This window comes from Pezoporus flaviventris, unplaced genomic scaffold, assembly GCF_033815535.1.
Source record: "Pezoporus flaviventris isolate CSIRO_AGI_PZ_B2104156 unplaced genomic scaffold, CSIRO_AGI_Pfla_v1 ptg000025l, whole genome shotgun sequence".
NCBI lineage: Eukaryota > Metazoa > Chordata > Aves > Psittaciformes > Psittacidae > Pezoporus > Pezoporus flaviventris.
This window is the reverse complement of record NW_026892573.1, coordinates 17,715,200-17,728,816: the sequence shown is the minus strand read 5'-3', so window position 1 is coordinate 17,728,816 and position 13,617 is coordinate 17,715,200. Positions and strand designations below refer to the sequence as shown.

The following is a 13,617-nucleotide window of genomic DNA, read 5'->3' as shown; positions in this document are numbered from 1 at the left end:
CCCAAGATCACACTATGCAATTCTGCTATGGCAATGGCTACAAAAAAAAAACAAACAAAAAAACCCCTAACAACAGGGAAAAAAAATAAAAAAAATCACATTTGTAATGTGCAAGATGGATCCCCTAACAACTTCTATTTCTGATTAAAAAACTGAAGAAAACCTCAAGTTTCAAACAAATTCCAAACTAAACCACAACCCATTTAACATTAAAAATGCTTTATCATTGCACATTTAAAATAGGTACACTAACATCTGCATTCACACGATATATTGCTAATACTCACCAATTAATGCATAAAAGTCATATTCTTACCTGATCATACAGCTTTTCATCTACTAGGAGGTAAGTCTTTGCCCAACGCTTGAGGAACCATACAATATCTTTGCCCATCTGAGGGCTCAGGAGGTGTGTGAGATTTGCCCTTATTGCTCTAGATTCTACTTCTGACACTCTTAAAATAGCAGATAACAACCTGCAGATTTAAAATACAGTTAAAGATGCCAAGAGTGGTTTTTGGAAAGCAAGGCAAACACTTTCATTTTTCATAAAATATGACAGAAGGAACAGGGTAACACAAAGCAGTTCAACTTGAAGTAAGAAGCACCTGAATTTATTGTTTGTTTAAATGCAAGGAGAGATAGGATAGACTGCCAAACATCATCTAAACAGTCAGAATATACATTTAAAAAAATACAGTGATTATCTTTGACATCAAAATTACTGCAACAAAGAATCCTCAAAAGCATTCTGACATTGAGGGAACAAAGATCAATGGACTACTACTCGGAATGCTTGAACAGCTTCTCTGAAAAACCGATTCTCCCTTGCATGATCAAGCTTAGTGAACAAGTGTGTCCTAATTGTGCAGGTTTTGCAGTGTGATGTATACTAAAGAACAAATACAGAAATGTCCAGTTATTTCTCTTTCATTGCTATAAAGAAACAGTCCAAAATAGACCACAATCAGAATACAATCAGTCCATAAAACCACATTAAATAGTAACTTTTGTAGTATATAAATTAAGTTTGATAAGAATGTGATATTGCACAAGGAATTTAGGAGTTGATGGTAGTCTATTTCTTGAAGATGTTTCAGGGCTATTGCCAAGAAACCTCAAATCTCTCCATATTTAGATCTGATTTTATTCCCATCACCACTGAGACTCTGCATCAAGGAATTCCATTTGATGGCCATTTCATGAAGCTTCCAATAGTATCAATGAGCAACATTCAAACTTCTAACTATTAGGCACATCATTGCTAATGACGATCCATTTTTTCCTAGCCTCTTCCAGAAGAAGAAAAGTTAAGTATATAACTGCTAATCTTGGGTAATCTTGTACTTTTCTGAAGTGTGAGGATTCAAATTGAGGAATCCTTTGTGGGCATCAGCTTTCTGGCAAAAAGAAGATAGAAATACCCCGTCCTATTCCTTTTATAGGCTGTGTATGTGACAACAATTCCTCCCTCACTGAGTACCAATTCTGCTGCTACTGCCAAGCTTGGGCAGTAACTCATCTTCAAAGAAGACAAGCTTACTGGTGCTCTGGAAAGCATTTGCTTAAGCTGTATATGTGCTGAATGAATTCCAGAGTATATTATTTAAGGATTTTGATCTACCAGCTTTATGGTAACTGAAGTAATTTTAAGGATTTTCTGTAATAAATAGATCAAAGATGGAGTTTCAGTAGAGATAGAAAAACATTTATGTTTATTTCCAAGACTTTGGCTCACGTTCTCTGTTAAGACTATTAGGTCAATCTAGTCAATTTCAGCCTTCACACATTTTGACTCAGTTTTATCCATTTTGATGCCTTACTCTCATTTTTCTTCTCAATCCTCTCTCGGCTCACCATGACTTGAATATCATCTCTATTTACCCTTACCTTTTTTTACCCCTCCCCCCCAAAAAAACACTTCTTCTTTTCTGTCTTTTCTTAATCTCTTTTACAGCATTGCCTTAATAAATATCTGTTATAAAGCCATTCTTATGACTTGTCTGAGACATTTCTCAGAGACATTTCTAAGAGACATTTCTTTTCCAATGGTCAGTGTTTACATACTGCTTTTCAATTTTTTTTTTTACTTTACTTTTTTACAATTTTTACTTTTTTTTCAAATTTACAAAAGTCCATTCACATTTTAATTTTTTTTTTTCTCTGAAAAAGCATTTAACATACTTAATAGCATGAGAAGTAACCGTACCTAATTACAGAATCAGTTCTGTTGTACCCTGGGATGGAAGAGGCTTTTTCTCCTGGAGATCCCAGAATCTGAAGTGTTGTGTTGATGTCAACCTCAGCTGAATGTTTAATGGAGTATTCCATTACTTCTGGAGGTATTAGCGGAGTCTCTCCCTGAGTATCATTAGCCAAGAGGTAGCCTTACATTAAAAAAGAAAGAGTGATCACAACTTTCTACCCTAGGTTAATGGATGGCTTTTTAATTAAGAGAATCCATTGGCTTAACTGCAGACATCACACCAGAATCAAATGTTTGTACAAACCCTGACTAATGCTGTTTATATATGTGCAACTTTACAATACTTAAAACCATTCAGTAGAGATGACCCTAAAGCGACAAGAAACCAAGACTGGAAAAAAAAAACAACTAAACTAAAAGAGAGAGAAAAAAAAAATTTAAAAGAGAAAAGGCTTTGGTTCACCTCAAAGCACTTCAGCCAATTCAACTATTCAGGGGGGGAAACAAACAAAGAAAACCCATTTTGTTGTCACTTTTTTCTTCTATTATGTGATAAAAGAGCCTTGATTTAGAGCTTTCCCCACTGAGTCCATCTCATTTGGGACTTCTGTTCCATTAACATTTCAAATCTGTTGGAGACTTTCAGACAGCAAGCACGTGTGCTGTAACAAAGTCTTCTTACCATAGCAACTACAGACCAGGTGAATCATGGGATTTTAACACTCTGGTGTCCATTCAATTAATATTAATTCCAGCTTTAGTCATAGTTTTCAGTGTCTGATCTCATACCCATCTGTGAGCTCTGTTCCACAGTTATACAAAATTGTAAACCACATTCATGTGAACATCTGAGAGCAACTAAGACAGATGTTCAAAAAGATCCTATAAAATTTCATCAAGTACACATTTTTCCTAAAAAAGTACAGACACTATCTTAGTTGTTACTATGTTCTGCAAACAGATGCAAGATAATTCCATTTAAAAATCAAAACCAAACAGGTTCTAAATTCAAGTTCCGTGAAAGAAAAAAATACCAGGACACAGATCATCAGCACTGAGAGATTCTGGAACTTAGTTCTTCATCACCTCCGAGTAATACCGTTATCCTGATCTCATGTTGATTCCCTTATAAAGTCATGTGCCCCCAGACTGGTAGCATGAACTGACTAATTTCTTAAACAGGTTGACACATGTTAAAAAAAGAAAAAAAAACAATCTATAAGAAAATTAGTTGTGGGAACTTCCAAAGGACATTACCTCATGTAAAGATTTCATCAATCTTTTAAAGATAAATGTTCAGATTACTCAAGACAGATGAAAGTAAAGACTTTGTGAGTAGTATATGTAAGATGAAGGCATCATTAGGGATAAAATTTATAGTTAGTCAGTAGTTGATACACAGGGATTTTTTTTTGGCCTGAGGTGTTCCAGCTGCAATAAGAATACCAGAATAAGTACTATTTAAAGCTGTTCACTAACCTGTGACTAAAATAAGCCAATGAATATCCTCATACAGGTCATCAAGCACTTTATTATCAATTGACCCTGATGCTGGTGAGGCAAGTAACTGCTGCTGATGCCTTTGCAACTGACCATGGAGCCTTGTCACTCGGTCTTCTAATAAACTGTGGATAAATAACAACATAACTTCACTGGTTTTAAACTATTTCGGCAAAGTCAGGCCTTTCAGACGTGATGGCTTTATTGAGTTGCATTCATGACTATTTTATTTGTACCTTGTAAGAAGAGGTATACAGTGTTCCGCAGCAATTCTCCCCAGCATGCCTACACTGGCCAACTGGTCACAGAACTGGTCTCTGTCATCTTCCTGCAGCTCACTTATTTCTTCTTCTTCCCGAGAGGCCACACCATTGGCAGTCTTTGGTTATTTCAACAAAATCAGAAGCAACCAGTTAGTATTATCCTTCTTAAATTTTATCACTGCCACAATATTCTACATTATTTTCGCATTTTCTTTCCATGTTTTCCATCCATATTTTGCATGGATGAACAGACTCATACTAAATCAGACAAAGAAAAGTTAAACAGAGGACTAAACGTAGCTTCATACTGTTTTCAAATCAGCATTTCACAAACTCACTAGCAAAATACCCTATTCAGTTAATTGTATACTTGCTACCATTCCCAATAGTGCTCTCAAGTAAAAACATTATATCTGAAAACAGTCAAAAGATAACTCAAAAGAGTTATGAAAACTGACACTTGTTATTAATAGGAAAAGCCCAAGGTGAACAGTAACAAAACCAGCTTCTTTACACCAGAGTTGTTTATAAATCAGATCTGTAGACCATCCACTGTTAGAAGTCAAGGATGTTCTCAGTTGTCTGAGATCTCACATCAGTAACGTAATAAGTATTTTTTATGATGAAATGAAAATAATCACTTTCACTAAAGACTTTCCATAACCCATGGGGGGGGGGGGGGGAGGGGAAGGGGAGCTTTATAAAGTAAATGCTGTAACTTCAGGGAAGCAGAAGACTAATAATCATAATCATTGCCATCTAATTTCTTGCTGATGCAGAAGTTGCACTGTTTGATTTCTCAAAGCTTATCTCAACTACATTATAAAAAAACAATTAAATAATAATCAGACCTTAATTCTTGAAGAGATGAACCATGATATGTAGAAACTAAGTATTGATGTTAAAAATATTTTAAAAAACAGCTCTTAGAGAATCATAAAATTTACACAACTAACAAAATAAAATACACGTGACAGTGAAAGCTATCAGTCTGTTTTGTTTCTATGAATGCTCTGGAAAACTGAATCCACACACAGCTCTTTATCCAAAGTGCTTTAAACCCATCTTTTTCTTCATGTAACCCAGCAAATCATTCTCTTCTGGCGACTTCAAAGTTGCAGCTGTTTACTGAGGGGTGAGCCTCTGGTCTCAAAGCAGAGACTGAAAGTTCCTGTTACTGCTTTGATATTGAACAAGAAGCATTCTAAAATGCCAGCTGTGGCTTTTAAAAGGTTACCCATGGGATAAATGACTTATCTCACAGAATGACATGAATTAACCTGTGTATACAAGTTATGTCAAGACCGCCTGATATGAGTTCGAAGTTCTGTTGTGAAATATTTCTCCCTGGTTTGGCACTGTTATCAGCATCTGTTACATATTGGGAGTGTAGAATTAAGTTTTATATGGTGCTTTCTCTAGAATTTAGGAATTCATTTTATCCAAAAGAACCACACAATATTGTGAGTTTCTTCTAGTCTGAACATGGTCTTTCTACATTTTTTCAGATATTTATGCATGTCAATTACACTTCAAAATTATATTTTAAAGTGTGTGAGTGCAAGGTACCAACCATATAAAAGGCTTACAATTTCATATAGGATTTTTTATAGGTCCTTCTCTAGGACCTATAGTCCAGTCTCTCTGGACCCTAGTCCAGAGAAGGACAGTCAAGAGTTTAGTCATCTTATCTGTGGAAAGAACAGTAAGACGCATGTTCGTTTGAGTAAGAGGTCTACTTTTTTCAATTTATTTTTTCAAATTATTTACAACTTTATATTCCTTTAGTTCCTCTTCAGAATGAGAGAAACAGAGTGGAAAACAGCCACTAAGGAACAAATTTGGCAAATTCTCATTTTCAAAGTCACAAATACTAATTCTACACTACTCCCTTCTGCTACATAATACAGTACACACCAAAAGACATGGGCTAGTTACTATCTATCATCATAAAAAACTACCAGAATGGGGGCTTACCAAATTCCTTGTACCATCAGGAGCGGCTAGGTGGCACTGAATGTAGGAATTAAAGACCTGAACAGCATGCTGGGTAAAGAAACCTTTGTGGAAATGTTTGTCATCTTGTACCAAAGTAAGCCAAGATTCCAGCAATTTATCATATGCTTCCATATACACCATGTCATCTTTGTCAAGCTGTAAGAGATAAAAGAAACAAAAATCTTAGTCCTAAATGACACCAGAGGAATACACTTATATTCATTATTATTTAAGCAATGTTCTTCTAATACTGAAACAATTTAAAAAAGCAGTCACAAAACCCATGTAATGATAGCCAAGAAAACAGAATGACCTGAAGCAACACATCAAAAAGGTCAGTGCAGCTTTCATGCTTGCTAGGCTTTAAAAACACAAAGTGTTTAGCTATTTCTCTTCATGTGATGTTCAAAATCAAAACAGTATTAAATTAACCCACTAATGCATGATTACCTAAACACAGAAGCTACCAAGCTTTTACCCCAAAGATGCCAAGCAGCTCAGCTCTTACTAGAAACAAAGAATTGAGCCATTATTTCTTTTTTAACTAGACAAATATGAATCATGGAAATATAGATTTGTATGTATTCCACTATTTCTGAAATAAAGATAAAAGATGATAATTCTCTGTTCCTGAGGAAATCGTTGCAACATTGCATGCGTTCAAGAAACCTTACTACAGGTAACCAGTTTTGATGGTGATACACAACTTCCCATTCTATGAACAAACAAAAAACAACAACAAAAAAAAAGCAGAATTCCACAGAGTAAGCCTGCACCTCCAACTGCTTACTCAATTTACACTAATTGTTTACCACATCATGGTTTTAGTTATTCCTATATGTTTCTATGTAGTACACAAGCTGCAAAAAGAAATAACGTATCTGAAAAACAAAGTCCCAGGTTACAGGCAAACTAAAGGACCCAAATAGCAAAGAGGCCATTTCTTTCTAAAGGTATTTTTAATGTACCTGTTAACTTTTTGATTTGATGCAAAAATTTAACTTGGTACTATACATCCAACTTCAAATAACCTAAGTGTGACTGTACATGCTGCTAAAGCTGAACATTCCTATGTTCCTATCCTCTAAGAAGTCTTCTCAAGTTTTAAACAACAGGATCACTCACAAAAGTTACTCTGAGATAGAAGAGCTCAGTAAAATGATGGCTTAATGAACTATTAAAGCCTTAATTATGCTCCAGATAGAAGAATTTCTGACTTTCAGTGAAGTTACAGACATGGCTGGATGAACAGGCAAGGAAAACACTGGCTGGAAAACTGGTATCACGTTGGAAGCATTTCAAGAAAGTTTCACAGCATCATTTTATAACTGCAAAGTGGTCATATTTACAGAAGGAAAATGTGGGATACACTGATACAAGTATGAAAACAAAAGCTGAAGATGACAAGGAGGGAGCCAAAATCGCATTTAACAGTAACATAACTCACAAATTTAGGATGGACACCATATCTTTCTAAAACTTGCCTAAAAGACACACGAATTCAAAGACTGTCATTCAATCCCAAAGTATTTTGACATGTGTATAATATATTTACATATATAATTTACATATAAGTTTTAATAATGTATAATAATCCAGAGCATAAATCAATAGAGACATGTCTTTTTATAAACAACAAAAGAACTCAAATTTATCCAATTCATACAGAAGTTAATGCCACGGAAGAAAAGTTTTTAACACTTTATGATATTTTCATAAGGAAGCTAAGATTAATAAGAGCCTCCATAAATACATGCCAAAGTAGTAGAAAGAGTTTATCCTTATTGAGCAAATTTGATCACAGAGAAACTACCAAAAATTCCCAATCCTTATTTCAGATGAGCTACAGCTGGGCTACCAAAGATGCCACACAGGCAAATTAAATGACATGCTGTAGACTGGCAAGCTAAATCGTTCTGATGGATCCAACAGAAGCAATTGCAGAGCCCAGTTCAGCACTCAGACCTTCAGGAGAGGCAGGATAAAAAAAAAAAAAAAAAAAAAAAAAAAATCAGTAAAGTCAAAGCAAAAATGTTTCATTTCTCTAGTATGGGAAACATGGGTATTTCTGCCTTTGCAGTCTGATGACTCTTAAAACTTCTAAAATTTGCCAAGCAGCAACAAGCTGGAAAGACTTGGAAGCACAGCAGAGAGGACTAAATTCAGAATGATCTCTCCCATCACATGATATGGAAAAAAAAAAATCATGAAACATGAGCAGTGCATTAAGAATATTATGAGGCCTCTAGTGAGCCCAACACACACCAGTATTTTATCTACCAAAAGTTCTTAATTAACAGACAGTACATGAGCTCACAGAAGGTTTCACTACAGGCAGTCTAAAAAAGAAGCTCAGGAACACATTAACCATGGCTGGGGCACTCCTAAGCCAAAAGATTGTTTTCAGGGATGCAAAGCAGTATATCTAAAGGCACAGCATGCAGTATCATTATGCCTCTGTAGCATGTCTTACTGCTGACACACTGCTAAGATACAAGAGTTATTTTTTTTGAAGGACCACCACCAACAGAATTCTGTATCTTCCTAGAAATCAGAGAAACAGCATGAAGTTGAGATGTCTGTAAGAGCTATGACAGAATGGAAGGCATGGAAGTGTAAATGTTCCTATTTGCAAAGAACGATTCAAAGATTCTAGGACACTGAGAAAATTCTCTCTTAAAAAAAAAAAATCTTGCATTCTCTCTGATGTTGCTGAATCTGAGAACACACTTAACACTGAAGAGACTTTCTTCAGCAAAAATTATGGGATTATGCAAGTGCAAAAAGCCACAATTTATTCGGATAAATAGCCAGCCATTTCCAAAACAAACTTAGTACCAGACAGTCGTACAAGCTACCATAAGCTTTTGCAAAGAGATGAAGTGTTTTGAATGGCTGTAAGTTAAGCACTGTTTTCATTAAATATGGTTGCATATTCTAGCTCTCAAATAACAGAGCAGAGGAAAAAACATTTATTAAAGTTATTAAAACATTAATTTAAATGATGAGTGTCTGTGGTTTTGCTGCATCTTTTCTGTAAGGGTTTCAGGAGCATTCTTAAATGTGCTAGCAAGCACCAAAACATATATTCAGTATTACGCTAGAAAGTCTCAAAAGCGGAGCAAGTTTTGACCAATAATGTGTGGAAATTAGCTGTATTATAGAATCTAAATTTAATCACCAATTTTTTGATTAAGACATGAACACACTTGAAAGTTTCAGTGAGTGCAGGGTCACATGTAACATACATTTTAACCTTGCAGCAAAGAAATGATCTAATGCTCTGCAGGAAATGCAGGAAATGCTGTGATCTCTGGTAAAGAAACACATCCACCAACTTTATAACTAAGTACTTTTATAACTGTTTTCAAATGCAGGTAATTAAGCCCAGTCAATACAGCAAAAATGGAAAAAAATCATACTTTTTAATGATAATGAGGGACATATTGGCTAGTAACTTAATAATCATACTTTTAAAAGATAGCTACTGCACATAAAAATAGTTCAAGTGCAAGACTTTTGCTTTAATTCTTATGGGCTTTTTCCCTTAAACTAGGTCTCTATAGAAGTTATCTTTACATGCAGTTTTTAGAAAACTCAGACTATCCCAACTGCTCTTAAATGTTACAACTGAAGTTTGAAAAAAGTAAACAGAAAAAGTCCTCTGAATTTCTGTGCTAGATTTGTTCACAGAATTCCCATTTGAACTGCATCAGCAATGAAGGGATGATTCAAACAGCTTAAAAATACGGGGTTATCAACAGATCTTAACAGCTACATTAACTCAAAACAGAAGTTCCTGACTCAGAACTCTTGACAGCAGTTAAGTTTCAGTCTGTCCATATGTTCATGTAGTCATTTTAAGCTTTCAAGACTAACTCATTATCTACAACAGTTTTCAGAAAAGTCCTACAAGAGCAAGTCAGCAATATTTTTAAATGAATCCAATCTTTCTAAAATGAAAAACGTAACAAGTGCTTTGAATCAAAGTCTGAATGATGCACACTGTAATTATGTCGTTTAAAACAAAAAGAAAATCCTCAGATGTGATTTCAGAAATATCTAGAACAAAACCACTGAATTCACAACAGTTATTAATAAAACAGCCAAAGTGTCATGTTACTTATGCTTATCACAAATAGGAACAAAAAAACAAACAAACAAACAAACAAAAAAAACCAAAAAACAAAAAAAACTACCTGCCATTTGAGAGTAGATACTTACCACTTCTTCCAAGGCAGCACTTCTTCCAAAAGAACAGGTGAGGTGTGCAAGGCAGTTAACAAATGAAGAGAAAAGTTCATTTGGAATGGCAGTTAAAATATTGCGAGGAAATACAGTTATCAGGTTGCTGATAATACTGGAAATTCCCACTGCTTCAGAGTCTTCTATTTCAATTCTAAGGATAGAAATAGCAGTTAGTTTTTGCCACTAAGAAAAATTCTAGAAGTTAATTGATTTCGTCAATATATATTTTCAATCAACAAATTTATTTCACGTTACTTAAGCCCCACCTACTTTAAACTGCCTTCTCTTAATTTCAGTAATCCAACAGTAAACACAAATTACATCCAGAAATAAGCAAGCCGTACCAGTTCTCCACACAGATTTTCTACACTCCAAACTAAAGATTAAAGATACCATCTAAATTTAGAGAGGAGGCATACATACCCATTGATAGTATTCAGTAATCCCTCAATGAAGTGTGCCAGGTAATCAACTTGTGAACCTTCATCGGGAAAGACTGGCCCATGCAAAGACGCCAGCTGTGCCAGACACTGTAATGAATCTTGGGCCATATCTGTATCTTCTCTGATTTTTCGATGTACCTTTCAGGAAGTGAGATAGTTAATAATACACAAAAATAGGGTGTTCTTACAACAGTCACATGGCTCTCAATCCAAAAGAGCACACACCAAAAAAAGCTTACTAGAACTTCCATTCAATCTGAAATGCAAAGGTTTCTACAGCTCTCTAAACCATAGTAAACATCAAAATCATGATTTGGCTCACAAAATCCTAGCCTCGAATTAACTCACTGAAACTAACATTTAGTTAAGTCTCACCTACATGTTGAAAATTGAACTGTCTACTGAATGTTACATCTTAAAGAGAGAAACAGATGCCAGCCAGTCAGACATACTGCTCCTTCTAAAAACAGCAATAATGACAGTCATCTCTATTATGCTAACTATGCCTAGGCTACAGAGTCTTGCTAAAGTTAGTCAACAAGTTCAATCAAGATTATATAGATGCTTCTTTAGCAGAGGTAAACACTGAAGACAGACAAAAATGAATGCATCACTTCCTTGGCAGCAACCCTTACATTATACAAGGCCAACAATAATCTTCCTGTGTATCTGCAAACTGTTATGTCATTACTTCTGCTGGTGACTCTTTCTAGATTCAAATCTTAACTTTTCAGTAATCATATTATCATGTACTTATTTTAATTGTCAATTATGGATTTAAATTATTTTCTTAGGCTCATGCCTCCCATTTTTTCACATAAGATATACTGACTAAATACACATAGGGTAGCTTTTCCTCCCAGAAGCAAAGTTAGTTAAATTATTTCAGCATTAGTACAGATAAAAGAACAGTTAAAACACTAACTATTTCTCTGTGGCATTACAGTTGCAACTTCACCCAACTCATAACTAGCTGGATTAGCTGCGTAATTAATCTCTGAAGATCAAGGTGCAGGAGAGACAAACCCCGCAACAGAAATACCCCTCCTAATATACGTCCCACACTAGGCTGAGATTAGACTTGAAGGCTCTCTCTAAAATGACAGTCCTGCCAACTTTTGCAAGGTTATTAAAATTTCTCAGATCAGATACATGCATATAAATTACTACCATTCACATTATTTCAAATAGCAAACTAATACTACAAGCCTCAACCACTGCAAATCAGGAATCTAAAACAAAAACTGATGGCGTATTGCCCTGCCTAGCATTCGTTCAAAAATAATCAAATACAGGCGAGTTTTGGTTACTATCACGTAAAATGAAAATGTATTAAAACAATTCTGCATGTTACTCAGAGTGTTATACTTAGCATGAGTAAGTAATTGTAAACCAAACCAAGAAAGAGATATCCAACTCTGACAAATTCATACTATTAAACAAGGAAGGGTTAATATATAACCCAAAAAGTTATTTGCATGTGGAGGTTCACAGCTGACAGTAGCAACTGTCTGGATAGTCTAGACAGCTGTTCAGATTGAGTGTAGCTGCTAAGAGTTCTGCCAATGATTTTTTCACCTTTTCAAAACTGCTGGAACAGAAAAACTTGCAGTCAAACCCCAAAAATATATAACTTACTGAAAAATCCCATAAAGCAAAGACATGTGTCCAAACACATATCAGACAGCTCTCAAGGAGCGCTGGAGAGTGATATCGACCTTGCCTATCCATGTTTTGAGCACATTATTTCTCTGCTTTACAAAAAATAAAATAGCCTGAGAATGCTCAATTCTGAGGTTCTAAGAAATGTAACAAGATACAATAACACAGAAAATGAATTTATAAGCAAATACATGTTGCTGCTGCAGTAACCCATAGCTCAGCAGTGACTACAAACTTCTTCCAACAGTTGTAGAAAGAACATACTGCTAATTTTATCTAGTTTAATATTTTTTTTTTAAATTACAGAAACTGAGTATTATATTACCCTTTCCCAACTCTTCCCCATCCTTCCTAACTTAATTTATCTTAACTTTTTTGGATTTACTTTGTGCTGAGGAAAGAGATGCAAAACTCTATGCTGAAACTGGCTAGAAAATTGCAAATATATTACTTATTTTCAGCTGTTTCACTGAGCAAGTGCTTTAAGATCAGCAAACACATAACATTCATTTGATCTTTTTGAGAGCCATTACACTGTATCTGAAAGATACTCTATTACTGCTCATCATGCTTCTCATTTGATGAGTACATGTAAAGAAGTATCAAATGTGTAAAAGTTTAGATCACTATACACCTTCTACTTTTGTTAATGATCATCAGTTTTAGGCAATTTATAGGCAAAATACATATTCTGTAACCTAAGAAAAATACAACACTTCTGTTTGCTTTCATAAGCAAGCTGAAGTTAACAGAATCAGTCCTACCTGTTGCAAAAGGAAGAGTCCAACAAAACCGTTTTAGAACAGGAAGGAGCTGCTTTCCCTGTGGTCTGGACTATGAAAGTTGAAGAAAGAAACTTACTGTAAAGAAAAGCTCCATAACTCTGCTGTCCAGGAGGGTCTCGCGCCAGGATTCTGTTGGCTTTAGCATCACATTTTGCGAGGATTCAAACATAGCTATATAATGTCTGCCCAGTTATCTGGTGTCAAGGTCAACAATAACATTCCTACTTGGCTTTAAAAAAATCCTAGATACAACAGGATCCATTCAGAAAGAATGTAATGGAAACAAACTTTAAGCCTCTTCACATACACAGCATAATTCATGCATGAGGCCAAGGAATAAAAGGTATTAAGTATTGAAAAAAAGAATGCTCCAGGAATGTTAGATAACAGTTTGATCATAATTATGAGACATACCATGGTGATACGATCACTTTGATAACCAGGGTGTCTAATGTGACACAGCGAGAAGGGAAAAAAGCAACCGCAATTAACAGGTGTTAAAATTTATGCAA

At 35.1% G+C, this 13,617-nt stretch overlaps 1 protein-coding gene across 2 annotated transcripts in view; it reads right to left on the bottom strand.

The window, feature by feature from the left end:
- The window catches only part of XPO4 (exportin 4), a 72,194-nt gene that overhangs the window by 11,241 nt on the left and 47,336 nt on the right, over positions 1–13,617 (bottom strand). The window contains exons 7-14 of one of the 2 annotated variants that reach the window (XM_061457649.1): positions 13,182–13,294; positions 10,639–10,796; positions 10,192–10,366; positions 5,947–6,123; positions 3,943–4,085; positions 3,686–3,858; positions 2,210–2,387; positions 317–476 (exon numbers count right to left, since the gene is read on the bottom strand). In XM_061457649.1, coding sequence (XP_061313633.1) covers positions 317–476; positions 2,210–2,387; positions 3,686–3,858; positions 3,943–4,085; positions 5,947–6,123; positions 10,192–10,366; positions 10,639–10,796; positions 13,182–13,294 — 1,277 coding nt within the window. The remainder of the gene's footprint in view (positions 1–316; positions 477–2,209; positions 2,388–3,685; positions 3,859–3,942; positions 4,086–5,946; positions 6,124–10,191; positions 10,367–10,638; positions 10,797–13,181; positions 13,295–13,617) is intronic. The other variant, XM_061457650.1, reaches the window with a different exon arrangement.